The sequence below is a fragment of the Mobula hypostoma genome, chromosome 1 (assembly GCF_963921235.1).
Source record: "Mobula hypostoma chromosome 1, sMobHyp1.1, whole genome shotgun sequence".
NCBI classification, from domain to species: domain Eukaryota; kingdom Metazoa; phylum Chordata; class Chondrichthyes; order Myliobatiformes; family Myliobatidae; genus Mobula; species Mobula hypostoma.
In genome coordinates this window covers 137,581,691-137,604,847 of record NC_086097.1, presented here as the reverse complement: position 1 = coordinate 137,604,847, position 23,157 = coordinate 137,581,691, and the positions used below count along the sequence as shown (strand labels likewise).

The 23,157-nt window shown below is 41.2% G+C and overlaps 1 protein-coding gene across 1 annotated transcript in view; it reads right to left on the bottom strand.

Moving 5' to 3' along the window:
* Positions 1-15,911: 15,911 nt before the first annotated feature.
* abhd5a (abhydrolase domain containing 5a) overlaps positions 15,912-23,157 on the bottom strand; it is a 35,256-nt gene continuing 28,010 nt past the window's right edge. The window contains exon 7 of the mRNA XM_063056631.1: positions 15,912-22,684. Coding sequence (XP_062912701.1) covers positions 22,595-22,684 — 90 coding nt within the window. The 3' untranslated portion in view covers positions 15,912-22,594. The remainder of the gene's footprint in view (positions 22,685-23,157) is intronic.

Genomic DNA, 23,157 nt, shown 5'->3' with positions numbered 1-23,157 from the left:
AGTGAAGTTTGAGTATTATTGTAAGTAATATGATTAAGCATTCTTTGTTTAAAAATCTGTAGAATGTCAGTAATCATACATGATTGGCATATGTCAATCTTACTTAATGTATGTCAATTGGCATATGTCAATCTTACTTAATCTTTATTTACGTGCCTTACTTAAAGTAAAAGTGAAGTTAGACTTGTATTCCTGCCTCCCTTGTTTTCCTTTCAATTAGTTTTTATGTTTTGGAGTTACAAAACATAACATTTACAATATCTATATCTTTTATAAGCCTATTACATTGATGACAAATCTGCCTCTTGTTATTTCTGCAGGACAATACATTTCACTTTTTCCAATTGTATTTCACTTTCACTTTGATTCATTTCTCTGTTGTGCCAGCCTTAGGTTCAGTGGGTAGGATGTTTGCTTCAGAGTCAGAAAGTTGTGAATTGAAGTTGCACTCAAGGTTTTAAAAATATATTCCATCATTGAGCAGTAAGAGAGTTATTCCTTGTGCTTTGGCCCATCATGAATTTTTCAACTAATTTATAAAAAGAAGAGACTTTCTGGCCTTTACATGATGCTTCTTTTATGGTTAGTATATGAAATAAGTTATTTTTTACCCTTTCTAGTCCTATGTCACCACAATTGGCTTTTTCTACTCATGGTAAATTTGGTTTCCACAGTAAATCCAGTATAATTACAAAAAATGCCTATAACCCCTAGGCACCAGCAACAATTGATAATTATATAGTACATTTAATGATGGAATCTTTTAGAAGGATGTCTGCCTACTAAGTAGTTTCCATCTGCTGCACTTAATGATGTTATCTTGCAATTTACAGTACTGTGCAAAAGTCTGAAGCACTCTAGATTTTTTATATGGTTTCAGATGGTACGGCCTCCACAGAGCCTTGATCTCAACATCATCGAAGCTTTCTGGGATCACCTGGTGAGACACAGGCAAGAGAGACAGCCAAGTTCTGCAGAGGAACTGAGGCAAGTTCTTCAAGGTGCTAGCCGATTTTCTTGTAAAACTGCTCGACAGCGTACTTAAGAGAACTGATGCAGTTTTAAAGGCAAAGGGTCGTCACACCAGATACCGATTTGATTTAGTTTTTTACTGTTTACTGCTCTTTATAGTAAATATTTTGATATTTAGAAACTTGTAATTTCATTGTTTAAAGCTTCTTCGCTTTACAGATTTTTTTACATGTGCCTAAGACTTTGACGCAATATGTATTCCACCTAAGAGACTCCCAAATCAGGTTGAATAAACCAAGTAAGATATGTCTTTAATTTTTAGCACAGTGCTGTTCTTAATGGAATTTCCCACACTTCATGTCTTGAACTGGCTTGTGTTTGAGGTCCCTAGAAACTGGATAAAGAGCAATATAGAATGGGGAACTGAGAGGTCCAGGGGGTGGGAAGTGTAGAAGAACTTCTATTCCTCCTAACTTTGAAAAATAGAACAATCCTGTCAGATTCTGGGAACTTTTTTGAATTATCTCTATTCCCTCTACATTTATATTCCACTATTTTCTCAGTCCTGGTAAAATATTTCTACTTCATGGAGACCTGAATTGTCACAGTAATCCATATGTGGTTTAAGAAACGTTATTCTCTGCATAATAGTTATTGCACAACAACTCTTATCTCTTCATTAGAATCAGAATCAGAATAATTTTATATTCTTTATAACCTTGTAAACTTGTGCTGTTCACTGTAGTGTACCTCACCTTGACATAAACATCTCAAAACCCGCAACTAGCAACTTCTACATAATGCAACGGAAAGAAAATTTCAGCTACATTGATACTTCTCATCATCAGTAGTAAGCAGCAACCCTTTAATATTAGCCGTCTTGCCAAATTTCCCTGACCCATACCTGACTGGGTTTCTTTGATCTCACAGCTGGTGGTAAACCAACTAAAGCTGGATGCCTGTGTGCTCACCATGCCACTCGTGTTCCATCAACCCAAATGGACGTGAGATATAAATAATTTATAGTAACTGGAAAGTATCGAACACTCTGCATCGTTGCAGTGTGCAGTAACTGTTAATTTCCACTCTTTACCGCAATGTTGTCATCAGAGAGCTGGCTATTGTTTGTATTTTTGATTGTATCTTGCATTTCACTGAATTATATCTGGGTGCAGCATGGTAAGGATGGCAAGAAATATTTTTCACTTTTTTTGTCATAGAATTCAGGAGTTGCAGCTTCTAATTTACCAGGGTGTAGTTATGAGATGTCTCTGGTATTAAATGTCATCTATGGCTCAGCTTGATAAATTTCTTTCCTCCAAAGTCGAAGGCTGCGAGTTTATTTTAGCATGTATTCCAGGATGGCAGTGCAGCAGTACTGAGGGCGTAATGCACTGCTGGAGATGCCCGGTGTTTGGAACAAGGTTGTTTCCTAATGCCAAAAGAGCTTCATTGCAAGCCTATAGAGGTGGGGTGTCAAAGGTTTGCTGTCTGCTTACTGTGCAGAACCTACTCTCTCCTGGGCATTATGGCTGCAAAGAAAGGAACCTTCAGGACCGTCACAGAGGCTGCTGAGTGAGCCTCCAAGTGGCCATCGATCAAGGGGTGTGACCTATGAACCAGTGCTGCTGGGACACAAGCCGGGGCCTGATCAACCCTGGCTGGGCCGCCTGGGTGAGGGTGTCTGATGTTGAAAGTCCCGAGACACCTGAAGTCCCTAGGTGATAACACTGATGATGCATCCCAGCGTATCCTAGGATGTATCTCAGCATCAAGTGTATCCAAAATTAAGATCACTGGATGTTTGAAAGCATATAGTTATTGGCAGAAAGGTGGAGAATGTGATGGAAAGCTTTCAGTTCCTCTAGCTCTTCCAACGCCCAAACTTTTGGAGCTGCCTTGGGGGGCTGAATTCCCTCCTGTTTGTAGTCCAGAGTTCCTTAAAATGAACCTTAAATGGTTACTTACTGCCATCAGATAGCCTGATTTCTGCTATTCCTGTCAAGTGGCAACCTTTGTACATTGAACCAATAATAAATGATATCTTAACTTCCCTGGCAACAGAGGCTAATAACCTAATACTTCCTGAGGAGACTCTCGGCTGCATTAGTTGCAGATGTCTGATTGATTTTCAGCAATGTTCCTGAGCACTAGATATCCCCAGACAACCTCACAGCCTGTCATTTACATGAAGGATTATCTTGGAACTGGAAGGGTGCTCTGGAGTGCATTTTGAACATAACCAATGGACAGCAGGCAATTCCAGAGCCAGTTTTCAGTGTTGGAAGGAAACACACATGATAACAAAACAGTGGTTGCATATATCACAACTTAACTGCAACTGGTGATGTACTTTTTAAAGTGTCGTCACTGTGGTGACGTAGGAAATCTGGTAGCTATTTTTGTGCGTAGCAAGCTCCCACGTACACAGCTGTTGTAATATGTTAATCATCTGTTTCAGTGCTGTTTGAGGAATAGGACACCAAAGGAAAGCCCACGTGAGAATAAGGAGATTCCCTTCACCTCCTGTCTGTGAAAGGGCACCTCCTGATGGTGTGGGCTACCCTTCTGCACCACATTAACCAATTGGTGTCAGTCAATTTGGGCTCAGGTCTCAGAAATGAGCTTGCCGATGACATGACAGTGCTGGGGCTCAGCACCAAAAACAATGAGATGAGGTACACGGAGAAGGTGAAAGAGCTCAAGGCCTGGTGCCAGGCAATTAACCTCTTCCTTAATGTCAACAAGACAAAAGAGATGGTTATTGACTTTAGGAGAACTTGCACCACTCACAACCCTCTCACACCAGTGGCACAGCAGTGGGAAACTGCAAGCAGTTTCAAACTGTTGGGGGTGCACATCACACACTACCTCTTGTGGTCCCACAACAAACACGTTGTACATGGTCAAGAAAGCTCACCAATGCCTCTACTTTCCGACGAGGCTGAAGAGAGCTGGACTTTGCACATCCCTACTCACATCATTCTACAGATGTGCGGTAGAGGGCATCTTAGATTAGATTATGAGAACACTCAGTTCTCTTTTATTGTCATTTAGAAATGCATACATGCATTAAGAAATGATACAGTGTTCCTCCAGAGTGATATCACAGAAAGACAGGACAAACCAAAGACTAACACTGACAGAACCACATAATTATAACATATAGTTACAGCAGTGCAAAACAATACTATAATTTGATAAAGAACAGACCATGGGCATGGTAAAAAAAAAAGTCTCAAGTCCCGATCGACTCCTGAGTCCCCGATAGCAGGTGGCAAAAGGGAGAAACTCCCTGCCATAAACCTCCAAGGCACCGACAACGTGCCAATGCATTGGAAGCACCCGTCCACAGCCAACACCGTGTCCATCCATCCAAAAACTTTGAGCCTCCGACCAGCCCCTCCGATACAGCCTCCTGAGCACCATCCTCTGCTGAGCACCTTCGACCTCGCCCCGGCCATCTTAGCAAGCTGCATTACTACTTGGTAAGGAAATTGGGCTGCGGCAGAAGGGGAGGCTCTATAAGGGGTCATCAAACCTACCCACCATCGTACCGAAAAGTGCTGGAGAAGGGTCAATGACATCATGAAGGATCCCACCCACCCTGCTAATGGACTGTTTCCCACTCACATCAGGGAGGAGACTACATAACATCCACGCCAGGACCACCAGACTCAAAAACAGTTACTTTCCCCAAGCGGAAAGTCTGATCAACACCTCCACCACTACTTCATTATTTCCTTTATTGAATTGAATTGACTTTATTACTTACCTCCTTCATATACATGAAGAGTAAAAATCTTTTACGTTATGTCTGTCTAAATGTGCAATTTATAGTAATTTATAATAAATAGTATGTACAACAGGATAGTCAATATAACATAGAAATACAGTTGTGTCAGCATGAATTAATCAGTCTGATGGCCTGGTGGAAGAAGCTGTCGTGGAGCCTGTTGGTCCTGGCTTTTATGCTGTGGTACCGTTTCCCGGATGGTAGCAGCTGGAATAGATTGTGGTTGGGATCCTTTGGGCCCTTTATACACACCTGTCTTTGTAAATGTCCTGAATAGTGGGAAGTTCACACCTACGGATGTGCTGGGCTGTCCACACCACTCTCTGCAGAGTTCTGCAAAGTTCCCATATCAGGCAGTGATGCAGCCAGTCAGGATGCTCTTAATTGTGCTCCTGTAGGAAATTCTTAGGATTTGGGGGCCCATACCAAATTTTAACCGTCTGAGGTGAAAGAGGCGCTGTTGTGCCTTTTTCACCACACAGCTGGTGTGTACAGACCCCATGAGGTCCTTGGTGATGTGGATGTGGAGGAACTTGATTGTTCCCCCTCTCAATCCCAGATCCATTGATGTCAACAGGGGTTAGCCCGTCTCCATTCCTCCTGTAATCCACAATCAACTCTTTTGTTCTTGCGACATTGAGGGAGAGGTTGTTTTCTTGTCACCACCGTGTCACTTAGTCACCTTATGTTCAGCCTGGTGTTTCTTTATGAGAATACAATCTATATACGACCTATCTTTTTTATTTATATTTATTGCGTTTTTTTCTTATTATTATTTGTTCTTTATCTTTTGAGGGTTTTTGAGCTGCATTGGATCCACAGTAACAATTATTTCATTCTCCTTACACTTGTGTGCAGGAAATTAGATTAAACAACCTGGAATCTTAATTGTTCAATATTGAATCTAAGCCTAAAACATGCAACTCAGAGGTGAAAGGCTTTTCGTGGAACCTGAGGTAACATCAGTGTGTAGGTAGTAACCTAGTACCCTGCTAGCGTTTGGGGCAGCAATGAAGGTCGTCCATCCCTGGAGGTGTTCAGGGCTTCCTTCATCTTGCCAGTAGCTTCCTCTTGGTTTTCACGACTGTCAGTCATGCAAGTCCCGGGTGGAGACTCAGGGGTACTGTCGCTCTAAGCTGTAGAAAGATTCTTCATCGCTGTTTCCGTAACAGTTTTGTTTGACCAGTCAGGCTTGTTAGCCCTGAGCTGAACTCCCAAACCTGAAGGACTGGTGGACCACTCGTAGTCTATCCTCTACCCTTTGACCTGTTTGGAATGGTGACCCTACCAAGAGCCAAAGCACAAAGCCCTGACTCCAGCCAATACAGCTCTCTGGGTCATCGAGGCATGCAAACCTCCAAACTGTGACTAGGTTGTGGTCCTCTTGGATTTATTGAAAGAAGTGGTCAGAATACTTTGATTCCTGTATGTACCAGATTAAATCCCATAGTGGAATTGAAGTTTGAGTAACTATAATAAATACCTGTCTTCTGTTTGCCAAATTTAACAACTAATTCAAAGCCAGTTGCATATTCCCTACCAGAATGACTGAATGCAAAGTACTCTTTTCCACTGTGTAAGGTGCTCAGGAGCAGACTCAAACAATGAGTGATTGACTGCATGTTTGAAACACAACATGGCAATTTAACAATATTCCCTGACCCGCCGGGCACCAGGTCAGTGGAGCTTCAGACCTATTGTCTGTGGGACTGGGTAGAATGAGCATAGAACAGCATGTGATCTCTAAAGATGATCAGTTCCCCTTTTAAAAAAGCAGCCTATCGGTTTGGTCAAGTGAGCATTCTGAGAGAGAGCAAAGCAATGAAATTTCCAACTCTTTGGACTGTGGGAGGAAACCAAAGACCCAGGAAAAAAAATCCCAAACATTCTACAGGGAGAATTAACAGACTCCTTACAAGTGGTGCTGAAACTGAACTCTGAAACGGCCCGAGCTGTAAAAGCATCACACTAACCACTACGCTACTGTGGCACCCACTGAGTGTCCAGCAGATTAATGAGTTATTCCAAATTTGAGGCCTTGGCTACCTTGTTTTGAACAGGGGGAGAAGGGAGAGTAAGAAGAATGCTGTGTTGGTGAGGCTGAAGTTGGCTGGATTTGCAAGTCCTCCAGTGGAACACTCAGGTAAATGAATATTGCTGAGACACTTGGAAACTAGCACAGAACACATTGTCATTAGCATCCTCAATCCCTGTTTATTCTATCAGCCATCTCTAAATGTGTACCCTTTACAATTCCAAAAAAATTAAATACAACCAAGGAACAGAAATAGACTGGTGAAAGGAACAAAAATCTGTGAGTGAATTAAATGAAATAGGGCAAAAGAATATTGGGAGCTCAAGAGCAACATTTCAATTTGATCTGGTGGAATGAGAATAAAAAGTGACGCCAAGTCCATGAGGTTTTCATTGTAAAAGCTGCAATCTTTATTGTAGGAAATCAGTTTTCCAGGGGGAATTACCCCGACAGCATTATTGTCTCAGTAACTAACATAAGTAACTAAAGTGATGAGTTCACCATTTGAACCAAAACTTTTCAACTAAGATTTAAGTGGCTCCCCATGACTCTTTTAACCAGTGAAGTGTTCAGAAATACATTGTAAATCTCCATCATATTGAATTCATTACTATATTAAAAGTAAATCTAAAAAATTATAATTTTTCTCAGAATAATATTTTTGCTACTTCCAAGTTATTGGATGCATTTCCATAAATGGCAATGCTCTGACTCAAACATTTAGACTTGGCACAGCAAACCAAATGCTTTTTGTTGCCCTGCATTAAACAAACCTTGGAACCTGGCACCAGGTCAAATGGTAGTTTGGCTTCAGTGCAGATTCAGAAACTTCCCTTTTAAAACAAAAGCTTTAATTGGACTGATAGTTTGCTGCAGGGGAGAGACAGAAGAGACAGCCATTATGCTCATTTTCAGGATCTGGGCATCACTGGCAAAATGTCATGTATTGTCTAAACACACTTTCCCTCTGAAGGTGATGGTGAACTGCCTTCTTGCATCACAACAGCCCTTCTCTGTAAGGTGCTCCTGTGGTGCTAGAGAGGCACTTCCAGATTTAGACCCAGCAGATGAAAGACCACCAATAAATTTACCCGTTAGGATGGTGAGCAATTTGAAGCAAGCCAGCATCCTTTCTATATGTCTGCTGTGCTTGTTCTTACAGATTTGGGAGGTGCTGTTGGAATAGTCTGGGCAAGTAACTGCAGGTCATTTTGTAGGTGGTACATACTACAGTTAATCTGCACTGGTAGTGGAGGATGGGATGATCTATGTAGTTTGTGGAGTACATTCAAGTAATTGCATCACTTAATTCTGCAATCCTGGATGGTGCCCACCGTCTTGAGAGCTGTTGGCATTGCACACATCCAGGCAAATAGTGAGTATTCCATCATGTTCTGGATTTGTGCTTGGAGATAGTTAGAATGACCTTGGGTGTAAGGAAGTGACTGCATGTATCCAGACACTCAACTTCTCTTGCACCAGCGGTGTTTATGTGGTGGATCCTACTGAGTTTCTGATCACTGGTGACCTACAGGATACTGATAATTGGCATTCAGTAATCGTAATGTACTGAATATCAATTGTAAGTGGTCAGAGTTTCTCTGTTGGAGATGGCTGATGCCTGGCACTTTCACAGCCTGAATGTTGAATACAGGCATAGGAGGTTCATTTGTTCAGGAGCTGAAAATAGAATTGAGCACTCTGCAATCATCAACAAACATCCCCACTTCTAATCTAATGATGGAAGGAAGATCATTAATAAAACAGCTGAAGATGTTTGGGCGTCATACACTGCCCTGACAAACTGTCCTGCAGTGATGTCCCAGAGCTTGTAAGATTGACCTCTAACAACTACAACCTTTGCAACACAAACAAAATGCTGGAGGAACTCAGCAGGTCAGGCAGCATCTATGGAAATGGATAAGCAGCCAATGGTTCAGGCCGAGACCCTTCGTCAGGACTGGAAAGGGAGGTGGAAGACTCCAGAAGAAAAAGGTTGGGGGTGGGGAAAGAGACCAGCTGGAAAGTGATAGCTGAAGCCAGGTGGGTAGGAAAGGTCAAGGGCTGGAGAGGAAGGAATCTGATAGGAGAGGAGAGTGGACCTCAGGAGAAAGTGAAGGAGAGGGCCCAGGGGGAGGTGATAGGCAGATAAGAAGAGGTAAGGGACAGAGTGGGGAGTAGAAGAAGAGGGAAATGGGAGGGTTCTGGGGCGCCTCCATCCATGAATATCAATTTCTCCTTCCAGTAGATAAATTCCACCACCTCCTCATTCCCCATTCTGACCTCTTGCCTCTTCTTCCCCGCCTATTACTTCTCCCTGGGTTCCCGCCTCCTTCCCTTTCTCCTATGGTCTCCTCTCAGATTCTGTCTTCTCCCGCCCTTGACCTTTCCCCACCCACCTGGTTTCACCTATCACTTTCCAGCTAGCCTCCTTCCCCTCACCCCACATTATTCTGGCATCTGTCTCCTTCCTTCTTAGTCCTGATGAAGGGTCTCAGCCCGAAACATCGACTATCTATTCATTTCCGTAGATACTGCCTGACCTGCTGAGCTCCTCCAGCATTTTGTGTGTTGCAGGGGAGGGAAAACCTTGTTTAATCAGATGGAGAAATTGATATTCATGTCATTAGGTTGGAGGCCACCCAGACAGAATACAAGTTGTTGCATCCTCACACTGAGGGTGGCCTCATCCTGGCACAAGATGTCAGAACGGGAATGGGAATTAAAATGTTTGGCGACTGGGAAGCTCCACTTTTGGCAAATGGAGTGGACATGCTCAACAAAGCTGTCCCCAATTTACAATGGGTCTCATCAATGTAGAGGAGGCTGCATCAGGAGCACCAGACACAATAGATGGCCTCAGCAGACTCACAGGTGAAGTGTTGCTTCACCCAAGGCTGTTTGGGGCCCTGACTGGAGTTGAGGGAGGAGGCAGATGGGCAGGTGTAGCACTTAGGCCACTTACAGGGATGAGTGCCAGGAGGGATGAATAGACAAGGGAATCATGGAAGAAGCAATCCCTGCAGAAAGCAGTGGTAGGAGGGAGGTAAAGATGTGGTAGGATCCCTTTGGAGATGGCAGAAGTTGCAGAGGATAATGTGTTGAATGCAGACGTTCGTGGGTGGTAGGTAAGAACAACTTCCTTTGCGCCAGTCAGCTATTGGCTTCGATTCCCATTGACCTGCCTTAACAGGAACTGTTCAAACGTTACCTTGAGGTCAAGGGCAGCCACTTCCACTTCACTCCAGATGTCAGCTTTTTGGTCCAAATTTGTGTTGAGTTCTCGAGACATCTGCTCTAGTAAATAGGGCAGTGCTGATTAGGTCATTATTGAGTAAGTGTGGCTTAAAACATTAGCACTGCATTACATATATAGAGATGCTTAATCTAGTTTTAACTGTTACTTAACTGCCATATTAAGTCATCTGTTGTTCTATCCACCCACCAACTCCATTACCAAAGAACAAATTTATTTTTCCTTGCTCTCCCGGTTCTGATGAATGAAATTGAAATGTTAAGTTTCTCTTTCCACAGATGCTGCCCAATCTGCTACATATTTCCAACGTACAGTATTGTGTTGTTATTAATGCCTTGTGTGACTGCTGATACAGAGCACTGTGCTGCACATTGCACCACAGCTGGTACTGGTGCATGGTTAGCACAATTGTATGTTGGAGGAATAGAACACCTTCTGGCCCAGCACATCCATGGCAACCTGGAAACCTACCTAAACATATCCCTCTGTTCCCTGCCTATTTACATGCTTCTGAAACTTTGTTATCATATCTGCTTCTGTTATCTCCCCATTCAGCACATTCCAGGTACATACCGCTCTTTATAGAGATAAGACTTGCCCCAGGAATCTTTTCCAACTTTTCTTCCTATGCTCTCTAGTATTTGACATTTCCATTGTGGAGAAAAACAACTATTTATGCTTCTCATAATTTTATATTTTTTGTCAGGTTGTCCCTCTAACACTCAAGAGAAAACCATCCATGTTTGTCCACCCTTACAGCTAATATACACTGATCCTGATAAAATCTTGAACAAAATCTCTTTCTTCTGACAGAGAGCAGAGCTGCACACACAATACTCAGTGTGGCCTAACCGAAGTTTCAGACATACAACAGTACAGCACAGTACAGGTCCTTTGGTCCATGACATTGTGCTGACATTTTAACCTACTCCAAGATGATCAATCTAACCCTTCCCTTCTACATAGTCCTCCTTTTCTTCATCCACATGCCCGTCTAAAAGTCTCTTAAATGTCACTAATGTCTCTAACACCAACCCTGCATGTGCATTTCATGCACTTAATACTCTCTGTAAAAACCTACCTCTAACACCCCATCTTATCCTTTTCTCTAATCACCTTAAAAATATGTCCTCTCATATTAACCACTGAGACCTTGGGAAAAGGTGCTGGCTGTCCACTATATCATGCCTCTTACCATTGTATACACCCCTATCAAGTCTTTTCTCATCCTCCTTCACTGCAAAGGCAAAAACCCTAGCTTGCTTAACCTTTCCTCATAAACATGTTCTCTAACTCAGGCAGCATCCTGGTAAATCTCCTCTGCACCCCCTCTAAAGCTTGCACATCCTTCCTATAATGAAGCAAGCAAAACTGAACACAAGTGTGGTCTAAATAGAATTTTAAAGAACTACACATCACCTTGCATCTCTTGAACTCAATCCCTCGGCTAATGAAGACCAACACCTTATTAACCACCCTAACAACCTGTGCAACAACTTTGAAGGATCTATCGACATGGACCCCAAGATCCACACTGCTAAGAATTCTGTCATTATCTTTGTATCCTGCATTAAGTTTAACCTTCCAAAGTGAATCACTTCACACTTCTCCAGATTGAATTCCATCTGCCACTTTTCAACCCAGCTCTCCATCCTGTCAATGTCCTGTTGTAACGTACACCAACCTTCTACATTATCCACAATTCCATCAACCTTTTTGTCTTCCGAAAACTTACTAACCCACCATTCCACTTCCTCATCCAAGTCATTTATAAAAATCACAAAGAGCAGGGGTCCCAGAAAAGATTCCTCTGAACACCACTGGTCGCCAACCTCCAAACAGAATACATTCCATCTACTACCACCCTCTGCCTTCTACAGACAAGCTTTTTTTATTCTTACCCAATTCTGTATCCACACAGCCAGGTTTGCATGGATCCCACACCTCCCGACTTTCTGAATGAGCTTGCCATGCGGAACCTTGTCAAATGCCCTTCTAAAACTTTTAACCAGCTACAGTATGACTTCCCAACTTGTATACTCACTGCCCCAACCAGTAAAGGAAGTATGCCGTATATCTTCTTTATCACCCAATCCACCTGTACTGTCACTTTCAGGGAGCTATGGACTTGCATTCCAAGATCCCTCTGTATATCAATGCTTCAAAAAATCCTGCTGTTTGCTGTATAATTTCCTCTTGTATTTGATGTCACAAAATGCATTGCCCAGTACTTCTCCAGATTAAATTCACTCTGTCATTTCTCCCCAGAATTTTTAACTAAGCTTTATCCTGCTGTATCCTTTCACAATCTTGGTCACTACGCACACCTCCAACATTGTTGGGTCATTTGCAAACTTACTAGTGAGGCCATCAACCACTTTCATTCTGATCAGCGTATATTAGGAAAACAAACCCCGCACCGGTCCTTGCAGAACAGCGCTGGTCACTGACCTCCAGTCAGGAGAAACAGCCCTTTACCACTACACTTTGTTTTCTATTACCAAGCCAATTTTGAACACAATTTACCATCTCAATGTGAATCCCATGTGACTTAATTTTCTGGGCCAGCTTACTATGAGGAGACCTTCTCAAAAGTTTTATTAAGGTTCATGTAAACAACATCTACTGCCCTATCCTCATCAATCACCTTCATCACTTCCTCAAAAAGACTCAGTCTAATTTATGTCACAAGCTTTCCCTCACACAAAGCCATACCGTCTATGTATAGTAAGTCTATGCTTTTCCAAATGTCCTAAGGATCTTCTCCATTTATTCCCTACCACTGATGTTAGACTCACCCCTGTAATTTCCTCATTTGTCTCTGTTGCCCTTCTGAAACAAAGGAAACACAACACTCGTCCAATGCAAGTGTGAATGATGTATGCTGTATTAGTACCAGACATCAGTAAACATCTTGTTGGTTTATATTTCATTGATGCTCTATTTAAAGATGCACTGACTGACTTAAATCTCATGGTTAAAACATAGTTGTAATGTGTCAATCTCTTCTCTGTCATGCACAAAATACAGTCATTGGGAGTCACTAGATCTCAATTGAACAAGCAGTCTCTTTTATGCCAAACATGAATATGTTTGGAAATAACAAATTTAGATAACAATGGAAATAATAAAGGAAAAAAATCCAAATATTGGAAATCATCCAAAGCAATATACAACAAATAACAATCAAACTAGTCAGCATCTCTACAGATTAACATTTAAAATTAGAACAAATAAATATATAAAATGGTATTAAGCCCCTAGAGTTTGCTCTGCCAATCAGATTATTGCAGATCTGCACCTTGTCTTTCTTTGATCCTTTTCCTTTGTATCCTTATCCAACAAAAATCGTATTGATTGCACTCTTTGCCAGAAATGTTTCTATTTCCAGAGGAGCTGAGAGGCAGATGAGTAGTCATTATCAGTCTTTCACAGTTAAGAGTTTTCAGTCACTAGTGTGACATGTGTTGACTTCAGTAATGCAGAGCATCCTCAGATCTTGAGTTTTTATTGACATTCAAATAGGGAAAGTGAAAAGGGAAAAGCACTTATGAAATAATTTAAATTTATTTATAAAAATAAAAGAGAAAATTGTCATTAAGATGAATTTTCAGGCTGATATGTCAATTCAGATCAATAAATGCACGTGTTAAAGATACTGAGAAACAATCTGATTTTCCCTTTGAATGGATTGTGTTCTATATTGTTCTGATGGGACAGTTTGACATATTACACAGCTTCTAACCAAATGCATGGGTGTAAATGCATTGTTCAAAATTCAGAAACGAAATCCCTTACTGGAAATCCGTCAGAACGATTTCAGACTTCTGTTTGCTGATGCTGATTTGACCAATGAATTTGAATATTAATCCACAAATTCAAGTATGGAACCCATCCTCCATTCAGGATAGGTAATGCAAATTTGGGAATGGTCTGAATGCCAGACCCTTCCTACCACATCACTTACTCCCTGATCAAACATGTGTACCAATCCCGCATCTATTGGGGAAGATGCTCCTTTCTATTTCTTTAATTTCAAGCTCCCAACTGGTCAATCTTTGGGTTTTCTTTTTCCACCGCATGCATGTAATTGTAAGTCAGCTACCTCACCCGTTACTTGAAACCATTACACTCCTAATCCTGGTAAAGCTACCAGGATGAGCTACCTATAATCCCTCAGATCTGGAGAGCTGCTAATGTGAGGGCATCTGACACTGACTGCCATTTCTGTTAGTCCAACTAAATGATTTCACGTGCCACTTTCCTCTACCAAATGTCATCCAGAATGATCGAGTGCAGTATTCTCCCACTGTTTGCTTTTTCTCTTATCACTCTCCACATTCAGGGCCACCATGGTTGGTTTCACTTTCATTTGTCCAGGCTCTGGATCTCCCTCTCTAAGGCTGCCCATGTTTTTCTGAATTGGTCTCCAAATTACCTTGTGATTCTTTTAAAACCAGGATTAATAAAAATCTTGGTAATACCTGAAAATCTTACGTTGAATTTCAAAATTGAAGCAGATTTGCAAAGGAATGAACATATGCAACAATGCACAGGCAATCCCATAATTGTTTAAAAATTAGCATCATCTCAAGAATACAGACATTTGAAAAGGTCAGTCATCCTGGAATTTCTCTTTATAACCTGACGTTCTCTTTGACCAATGGGTTGTCAATGTTGCAATTTCTTGGGGAGATTGTCACAGGAGGGTGAAGCATGGAGATTAAGAAGTGGTAATGAATTTATACAGAGTACCAACCTATCACACTATCTATAATTCTGGTTATTTTACAATGTTGGATTTAATTAAGTGAAGATATTAGCAAGTACTATGCAATTTAGCAGTGGGATAGCCTGTGCCCCAGCCAACCAATAAACAAAGGATCCCTAAATATAGGCTTCAGGCCACTAAAACATGACAATGCTTGAGTTAATGAAGAACTCTTTAAAAGCTGATATTCCCACAATGATCTGGGCTCAGAAATCTGCACTAATCCTGCAATTGTTATAGAAACATAGAAACATAGAAAATAGGTGCAGGAGTAGGCCATTCGGCCCTTCGAGCCTGCACCGCCATTTATTATGATCATGGCTGATCATCCAACTCAGAACCCAGCCTTCCCTCCATACCCCGTGACCCCTGTAGCCACAAGGGCCATATCTAACTTCCTTTTAAACATAGCTAATGAACTGGCCTCAACAGTTTGCTGTGGCAGAGAATTCCACAGATTCACCACTCTCTGTGTGAAGAAGTTTTTCCTAACCTCGGTCCTAAAAGGCTTCCCCTCTATCCTCAAACTGTGACCCCTCGTTCTAGACCTCCCCAACATCGGGAACAATCTTCCCGCATCTAGCCTGTCCAATCCCTTTAGGATCTTATACGTTTCAATCAGATCCCCCCTCAATCTTCTAAATTCCAACGAGTACAAGCCCAGTTCATCCAGTCTTTCTTCATATGAAAGACCTGCCATCCCAGGAATCAATCTGGTGAACCTTCTTTGTACTCCCTCTATGGCAAGGATGTCTTTCCTCAGATTAGGGGACCAAAACTGCACACAATACTCCAGGTGTGGTCTCACCAAGGCCTTGTACAACTGCAGTAGTACCTCCCTGCTCCTGTACTCGAATCCTCTCGCTATAAATGCCAGCATACCGTTCGCCTTTTTCACCGCCTGCTGTACCTGCATGCCCACTTTCAATGACTGGTGTATAATGACACCCAGGTCTCGTTGCACCTCCCCTTTTCCTAATCGGCCACCATTCAGATAATAATCTGTTTTCCTATTTTTGCCACCAAAGTGGATAACTTCACATTTATCCACATTAAATTGCATCTGCCATGAGTTTGCCCACTCACCCAACCTATCCAAGTCACCCTGCATCCTCTTAGCATCCTCCTCACTGCTAACACTGCCACCCAGCTTCGTGTCATCCGCAAACTTGGAGATGCTGCATTTAATTCCCTCATCCAAGTCATTAATATATATTGTAAACAACTGGGGTCCCAGCACTGAGCCTTGCGGTACCCCACTAGTCACCGCCTGCCATTCTGAAAAGGTCCCGTTTATTCCCACTCTTTGCTTCCTGTCTGCTAACCAATTCTCCACCCACACCAATACCTTACCCCCAATACCATGTGCTTTAAGTTTGCACACTAATCTCCTGTGTGGGACCTTGTCAAAAGCCTTTTGAAAATCCAAATATACCACATCCACTGGTTCTCCCCTATCCACTCTACTAGTTACATCCTCAAAAAATTCTATGAGATTCGTCAGACATGATTTTCCTTTCACAAATCCATGCTGACTTTGTCCGATCATTTCACCGCTTTCCAAATGTGCTGTTATCACATCCTTGATAACTGACTCCAGCAGTTTCCCCACCACCGACGTTAGGCTAACCGGCCTATAATTCCCCGGTTTCTCTCTCCCTCCTTTTTTAAAAAGTGCCTCCTTTTTTAAAATAAGAATAAGAATTATAAATAAGAATTTTTTTTTGTGTGGAGCTAAAGCGATGAGGAGTTATCCTTCTCTGCTCCTTCCTTCTACCTTCTCGCTGAGTGAAGCCCAATTGTCTTATTTAATATCCCTTCTAAAACCTATCTTAAGGATCATTACTAAAATTTAAAACTGGTATGATAAGTGAATAGCTTCAGTAATTCGCCATTTTAGAAATATGAGGTCTCAAATCCCACTTTGGTTTTTGTTGGCCCTTTCCAGGAACATGATCAAGGCTCAACTAACTGCATCCCTTGACTTGGCTTAGCAAAAGCTACAGCATGAATAGTAATGTGGAAAACTCAAAACCCTAGCGGGGAAAAAACAAAATCTTGCTAAGCTGTTCAAGGACACAGTGATAATGAATGGAAGGTTTCGTCTGTCTTACTTGTAAAATAAAATGAGGAAAGTTTACAAAGAATGTAGGCTGCAGTTTGGAATACTCTGAGGAAATCTTCATTAAGCATGCTTTATGCACTCAAATAGTACATATTCAAGGTGAACATCCAATGCTCTAAGACAGAATGTAACTTGGACCCATTGTACCAGTGCTGAATCTTTGGCAGAGCTACCAATTAATCCCACTCTCCTGCTCTTTTCTCATTGCACCGTCAACAGGGGCTGTGCAATTCCCTTTGGAAGCTCTTACTGATCTGCTTCCACTGCTCTTTCAGACAGTGGATTTCAGATCACAACTCTCAAGACACCTCTGGTTCTTTAGCCAAACAACGCAAACCTGTATAAGTATAGATTCCAATTCTCCTGCTGCTGTGGAAAAGAGTGAAATCTGCATGTATAGATGAAAGATTTCACAGCAAGGCTGAAAATATGTATAATAGTTTGCCAGGGAACTGCAATAATGGCTTATTTGGGAAGAGTTGTAAGGTTGTTTGGCAAGGCAAGTATGTACAATATTTTCTGAATTCAACTCGCTTGAATGGTAAAAACACATACCTATATAATCTTGTTTCTGCTCAGCAACTAACTGGATTCTAAGATGGGAAATTCCCTCTCTAAACCTTTCCATTTATCCCTTTTAAAGAACTTCACTTTAAGATTTCTCTTTTTAAAGGACTATTTAAACTTTTCCATCTATCCTTTTTAAAAGGCATCTCTTTAAGGATTTTAATATGTGAATGTTATCACCCCCTACATGGTGAAATTAAGCAACATAGGTGACAGCAAGGCTTTGCTTTCAGATGAGCTCAATGCCTTTTATGCTTGCTATGACCATCAAAACATGGGGACACCTTCACAAGTTCCCACAGCCCCCATTGACCCTGTGATTTCAGTCTCTGAGGCCAACAAGACAACATCCCTCAGGAGGGTGAACCCACAGAAAGCATCCGGTCCAGATGGGGTACCGGGCTGAGTACTAATGACCTGTGCTGATCAACTAGCTGGAATGTTCACTGATATCTTTAATCTCTCACTTTGGCAGTTTGAGGTACTCACATGCTTCAAGGAGGCTTCAATAATTCAGGTGTGAAGAACATGATGACCTGCTTCAATGATTATCATCCAGTAGCACTTACATCCACTGTGATGAAGTGCTTTGAGAGGCTGGTTATGAAACATATCAACTACTGCCTGAGACGTGACTTAGATTCACCCCAATTTTCCTACCATCACAGCAGATGCCATTTCATTGTCTCTACACTCACTCCTAGAACATACAGACAGCAAAGATGCATACATCAAGTTGCTCTTCATTGACCACTGCTTGACATTTAACACTATAATCTCCTCAAACCTAAATCAATAAGCTTCAAGACCCAGGCTTCAATACCTCCTTGTGCAACTGGATCCTCCATTTCCTCACTTACAGACCCCAGTCAGTTTGGATTTGCCACAATATCTCCTCCACAATCTCCCTCAGCACAGGTGTACCACACGCCTGTTTGCTTAGAACCCTGCTCTACTCATTTTATATTTATGACTGTGAGGCTAAGCACAACTCCAATGCCATACTTAAGTTTGTCAGGTAATTTAAAGTTGCTGACCCTCTCCACATCTGATTTCCTGATGAGGACTGGCCCAGTGATCTCCAATTTCCTCCTCCTGAAGTCAATAATTATCTCCTTGGTCTTGCTGACATTGAATGAGATGTTATTGTTGTGGTACCACTCAACCAGATTTTCAATCTCCCTCCCAGATGCTGATGCCCCACCACTGTCATTGGCCGAATCATAGGTGGTCCTCACAAGCAAGCTGTTAAAAGCCATCAATAAAAAGGCAATTTTCTTTATAAACTGATGTTTCTAATGCCTCTGTAAATGCAAGGCCATACAGGCACCCTCCAAAGGCTGGGCTGCAGGTTGTTGCTGTTGTTTGCCGAGGTCTGATATTTACAGCTGCACACTAGGAAGAATGGGAATCGTGTAGCAGGTCTCTACAGATTATGCAGTCTCACTTAAATGACCTACCTTCTCTGATGCAGCATTTGTTCACTATAACACATATACCATCTCATCACTACACCACTTCTATTCCCACCTCAGAAATATAGATAGCATTTTAAAAGGGAAAAAAAACAAAATAGCTGTTCAAATATTCATTTTGCAAGTTCTTGAGAATGGATCCTGAGCACATTAATAAAGAGTTGCAAATTTTCTAGTCTGTTGGACACGTCTTTGCAAGCTTAAAAGAAAATACGTATGTAACACTTTCCTAAGTCTACGTACACACAAATGTAAATGGACTTAGAAGATTCATTATTTTGTTTGCTCATTCACTGGATGTGGATAATAGTGGTGCTGCTGGAATTTATAACTACCCCTAAAATGTAGATGAAAGTCATGCACATTGGCGGGCCTGAAGACACATTTTGTTGAGACCAGACAAGGACAGTAGATTTCTTTCCATGATGGGGATTCTATGTATTTTCAATGAGAGAACACTAGTTTTATAGTTGCCATTACTGAGACTAGATTTTATTAATGCATATTCAGATTTATTTAAACTCCTTAGCTGTCATAGTGGGATTTGAACTCATGGCTCTGGATAAATAATCCAGAGACGTTACCACTATGTTGCTGTTATCCTTCACTTAGTATCATGGTTGTGCAACTAGCACCTCATGTCTCATGACGTGGGTTCAAACTTGATCTTGTATTCTATCTACTTACAGAATACACATTCCTTCCATGATCACATGGTTTCCTCTGGGTGCTCCAGATTTCTTCCACAACCCCAAAGACAATTTCTGATGACTGCAATTGCCCTTTGGTGTAGTTAAGTGCCAAAAAGGGAGTTATTGGACACTTAAGAGAGAATTAGTTGCAGGGAAACAGGGAAATGAGAGAGGAAGTGGGATAAATGGCAATACTTCTCTAGGAACCAGCAAACGTTCAATCCGCTACATGGTCTGTGTAAGCATAACATTTTGACATTTATTTTTCTATGAAACTGTATGCATGTATAGAATAATAAAAATATTTACGTAAATATATACAGATTCCATAATGTATTACTGTTCTATATAATTATCATTTAGACTTGTTCCACAGCCATTATAAACCCAAAGGGCTGGTTTACAATGGAAATAGGCTTGGGATCCTCTGGATGCTTCCTAACCTATAGCAATGCATTCTTGTGTCACCTATTTCATTGAATGTGACAAAGCTGTGTAACCACTTAAACCTGCCTATAATTAGTTTAGGACAAATATGTGTGCAACATTATGTCTATGAGATGAAAAATACTGCTATTTATCTTCTTCCATGTTATACCAATGTGCCCTTGGTAAGTTATACGGCCGTTGCATGTCTTATATGGTTTACAGTTTTGTTCTGTTTATGGATCTAATACTCTTATGTTAATAAACTGTTATTTAAAAATGAAACAAATGAAAGTACCAATGCACAATTCTTCCTGCAACAAAGTTTTCCGGACATTGGCAGCAGGTAGGAGTGGAGCATTGCAGCACGGATTTAGTCAGATCTGAGGTAGGGGTCAGATTCTGGGGTAAGAATCTGTACAAGCTGCAGAATATCCACAAGCAATGATCACACCGAGCAGTCCTGGCGCTTCGCTCACCAATCCCACCTGCCCGCAGCCTACTTGTGGGACTCAGAGACTTTCCTGCAATAATAACTGAACGGTAAATGCTGGGCACAGTCAGTAGGTCAGCAGGCATCTGCGGGGCCTGAAATAGAGATCTTTTCAAGTCCTAGACCCTTCAAAGTTAGAACTGGGAGAGTGCAAAGCTAAGCTGGTTTTTCTTGCAGAGACGACTGGGTGCGGAGCGGATAGATCAGACAAAGGGAACTTCCGATTGGCTTCACTTGGTTCACCCTAGCCTCGCTCAATATTTTACTGAGCTTTCTGATGAGTAGATTTACTGTCAGTGCCAAGTAGTTTTCTGTAGGGGTCGGTGTTGGGACTGCTTCTTTTCAAGTGACATGTCAGAATTGATGGCTTTGTGGCCAAGTTTGCGGACAATACAAAGATAGGTGGAGGTGCAGGGAGAGCCCCTACTTTGGTAGGAGGACTAAAGACTATTTTCTAAATGGCAAGAAAATTCCATAATGAGAAGTGCAAAGGTTATCTTGCAGCTTGAGTCAGTGATAACAAAGGCATATACAATGTTAGCATTAATTTCAAGAGAACTAGAATATAAAAGCAAGGATGTATTACTGAGGCCTTAGAAGGCATTGGTCGGACATCACTTGGAGCATTGTGAGCAGTTTTGGAGCCCTTATCTAAAAAGAGATGTGCTGGCATTGGAGAGGGCCCAGATGAGGGTCATAAGAATGATTCCAGGAATGAAAGGGTTAACTTGTGAGGCACGTTTGATGAGTTTAGAAGAATGAGGGGAGATCTCACTGACCCTTTCGAATATTGAAAGGCCTACATAGAGTGGCTGTTTGCTGTAGTGGGGGAGTCTAACACCAGATGGCACAACCTCAGAATAGAGGGACTTGTTTTTAGAACAGAGATGAGAAGGAATTTCTTTAGCCAGATGGTAGTGAATCTGTGAATTTCATTGCTGCAGATGGCTGTGAAGGCCAAGGCATTGGGTATATTTAAAGCGGAGTTTGATAGGTCCTTGATTAGTCAGGGCATCGAAGGTTATGGGGAAAATGGTAAGAAAATGGGGTTGAGAAGGAAAAGAAATCAGCCATGATGGAATAGCGGAGCTGAACGGCCTAATTCTGCTCCTATGTCTTATAATGTTATATCTCTGGTACAGAGGACTGAATAATTTTTGAATAAAGATAGGAAAATGTAGCACTAATACAGCAATTAACCGTGAATCTTAAGGTGTATGTGTATCTCACAAGTACTTTCTGGAGTGCAGCTAATATAAGTATATAAGAAAAAACATACAGTAAATTAATATAACAGTAGTGAAAAACAAGCTTCAAAAATAATCACCCAAATTATGGTTAAGTGCCAATTTCAATTAGCATTTTTCAATGGTGTTTATATTTTCCATCAAAACAAATATCTTTATAATCACTGTGAACTGAAATAATGCAAATATATTAAATAGTTATTAGTTATAATTTATCAGTATTAATATTGCACAAAATAATACTTTGTGGTAGAAACAATTAAGAATAAAATTTGGTATAGTAATACTAAAAAGGTTCACTAATTTTTAACAAACACAGAATGTACTGCCATAGTCTTAGATTGCTAATTTCATCAAAGTTCCTCCTTGTATTTTACCTTTCATTCTAAACTATTTTATATTAATTTTGTTTGCATTTATTACACTTTGAATTAAAAATGTATAAGTTAGTCAACAGTACTGAAGATATTCAGTGTAGTTGATGTGCAATACTGTAGATATCCGGTGTTGTTGAATTGCTAATGAGCAGTACAGAAAATTTGCTGTACTGCCTACAATACAGTAAATATCCACTGCTGCCTGATTATTGATCTACAGGACTGCAAAATTCCCAGTAGAATCTGTTAATGTACAATACTGTAGATTTCTAGTATTCCCCAATTATTAGTCCATTAGGTATCCAGCGCTGCCTAAACTACATGTTACTGCAGTACCACACATTCCCAATCATGGCTGATCACTAATCTACAGTACTGCAGATTCTCAGTACTGTTTGATTGAAGTCTTCTGGTTGATCAGCATAAACATAGTGCCCAGCACCTCGAATGGCCTATAAATTAAAACAAAAAAATACCACTGTGTTACGTTGAACAAAGTATGTAGAATAATTAATGAAAAACAGAAAACTTCAGATGCTGGAAATCCAAAATAAAAAAAGATATTGCTGGAAACACTCAGCATTTTGGGCAACACCAGTGGAAAGAGCAACAGGTTTAACATTTCAGGGCCATCTTTTCAAAAACAAAAGGCAGGTGAGTGATAGGTAGAATAAAGGAATAGCTCTAATAAAATGTGACCAAATGACTTTCTCAGTCTGAATCAGTTTATGCTTCTTTGTCAATCTTATGTTGTGCAGCCTTCTTGGCCTACAGGCTTGATCTCTCTCCTTTAATTCCCCACTCAGTTCCACTGACCCATCTGTCTGCAAACTCCTACAGTACTACAGACTAAATCAGCACAAGCCTGAGTGGGAACAACAGTTCATCCTCCACTTGGTCACTTTGCAGCCGTCTGGACTAAGTA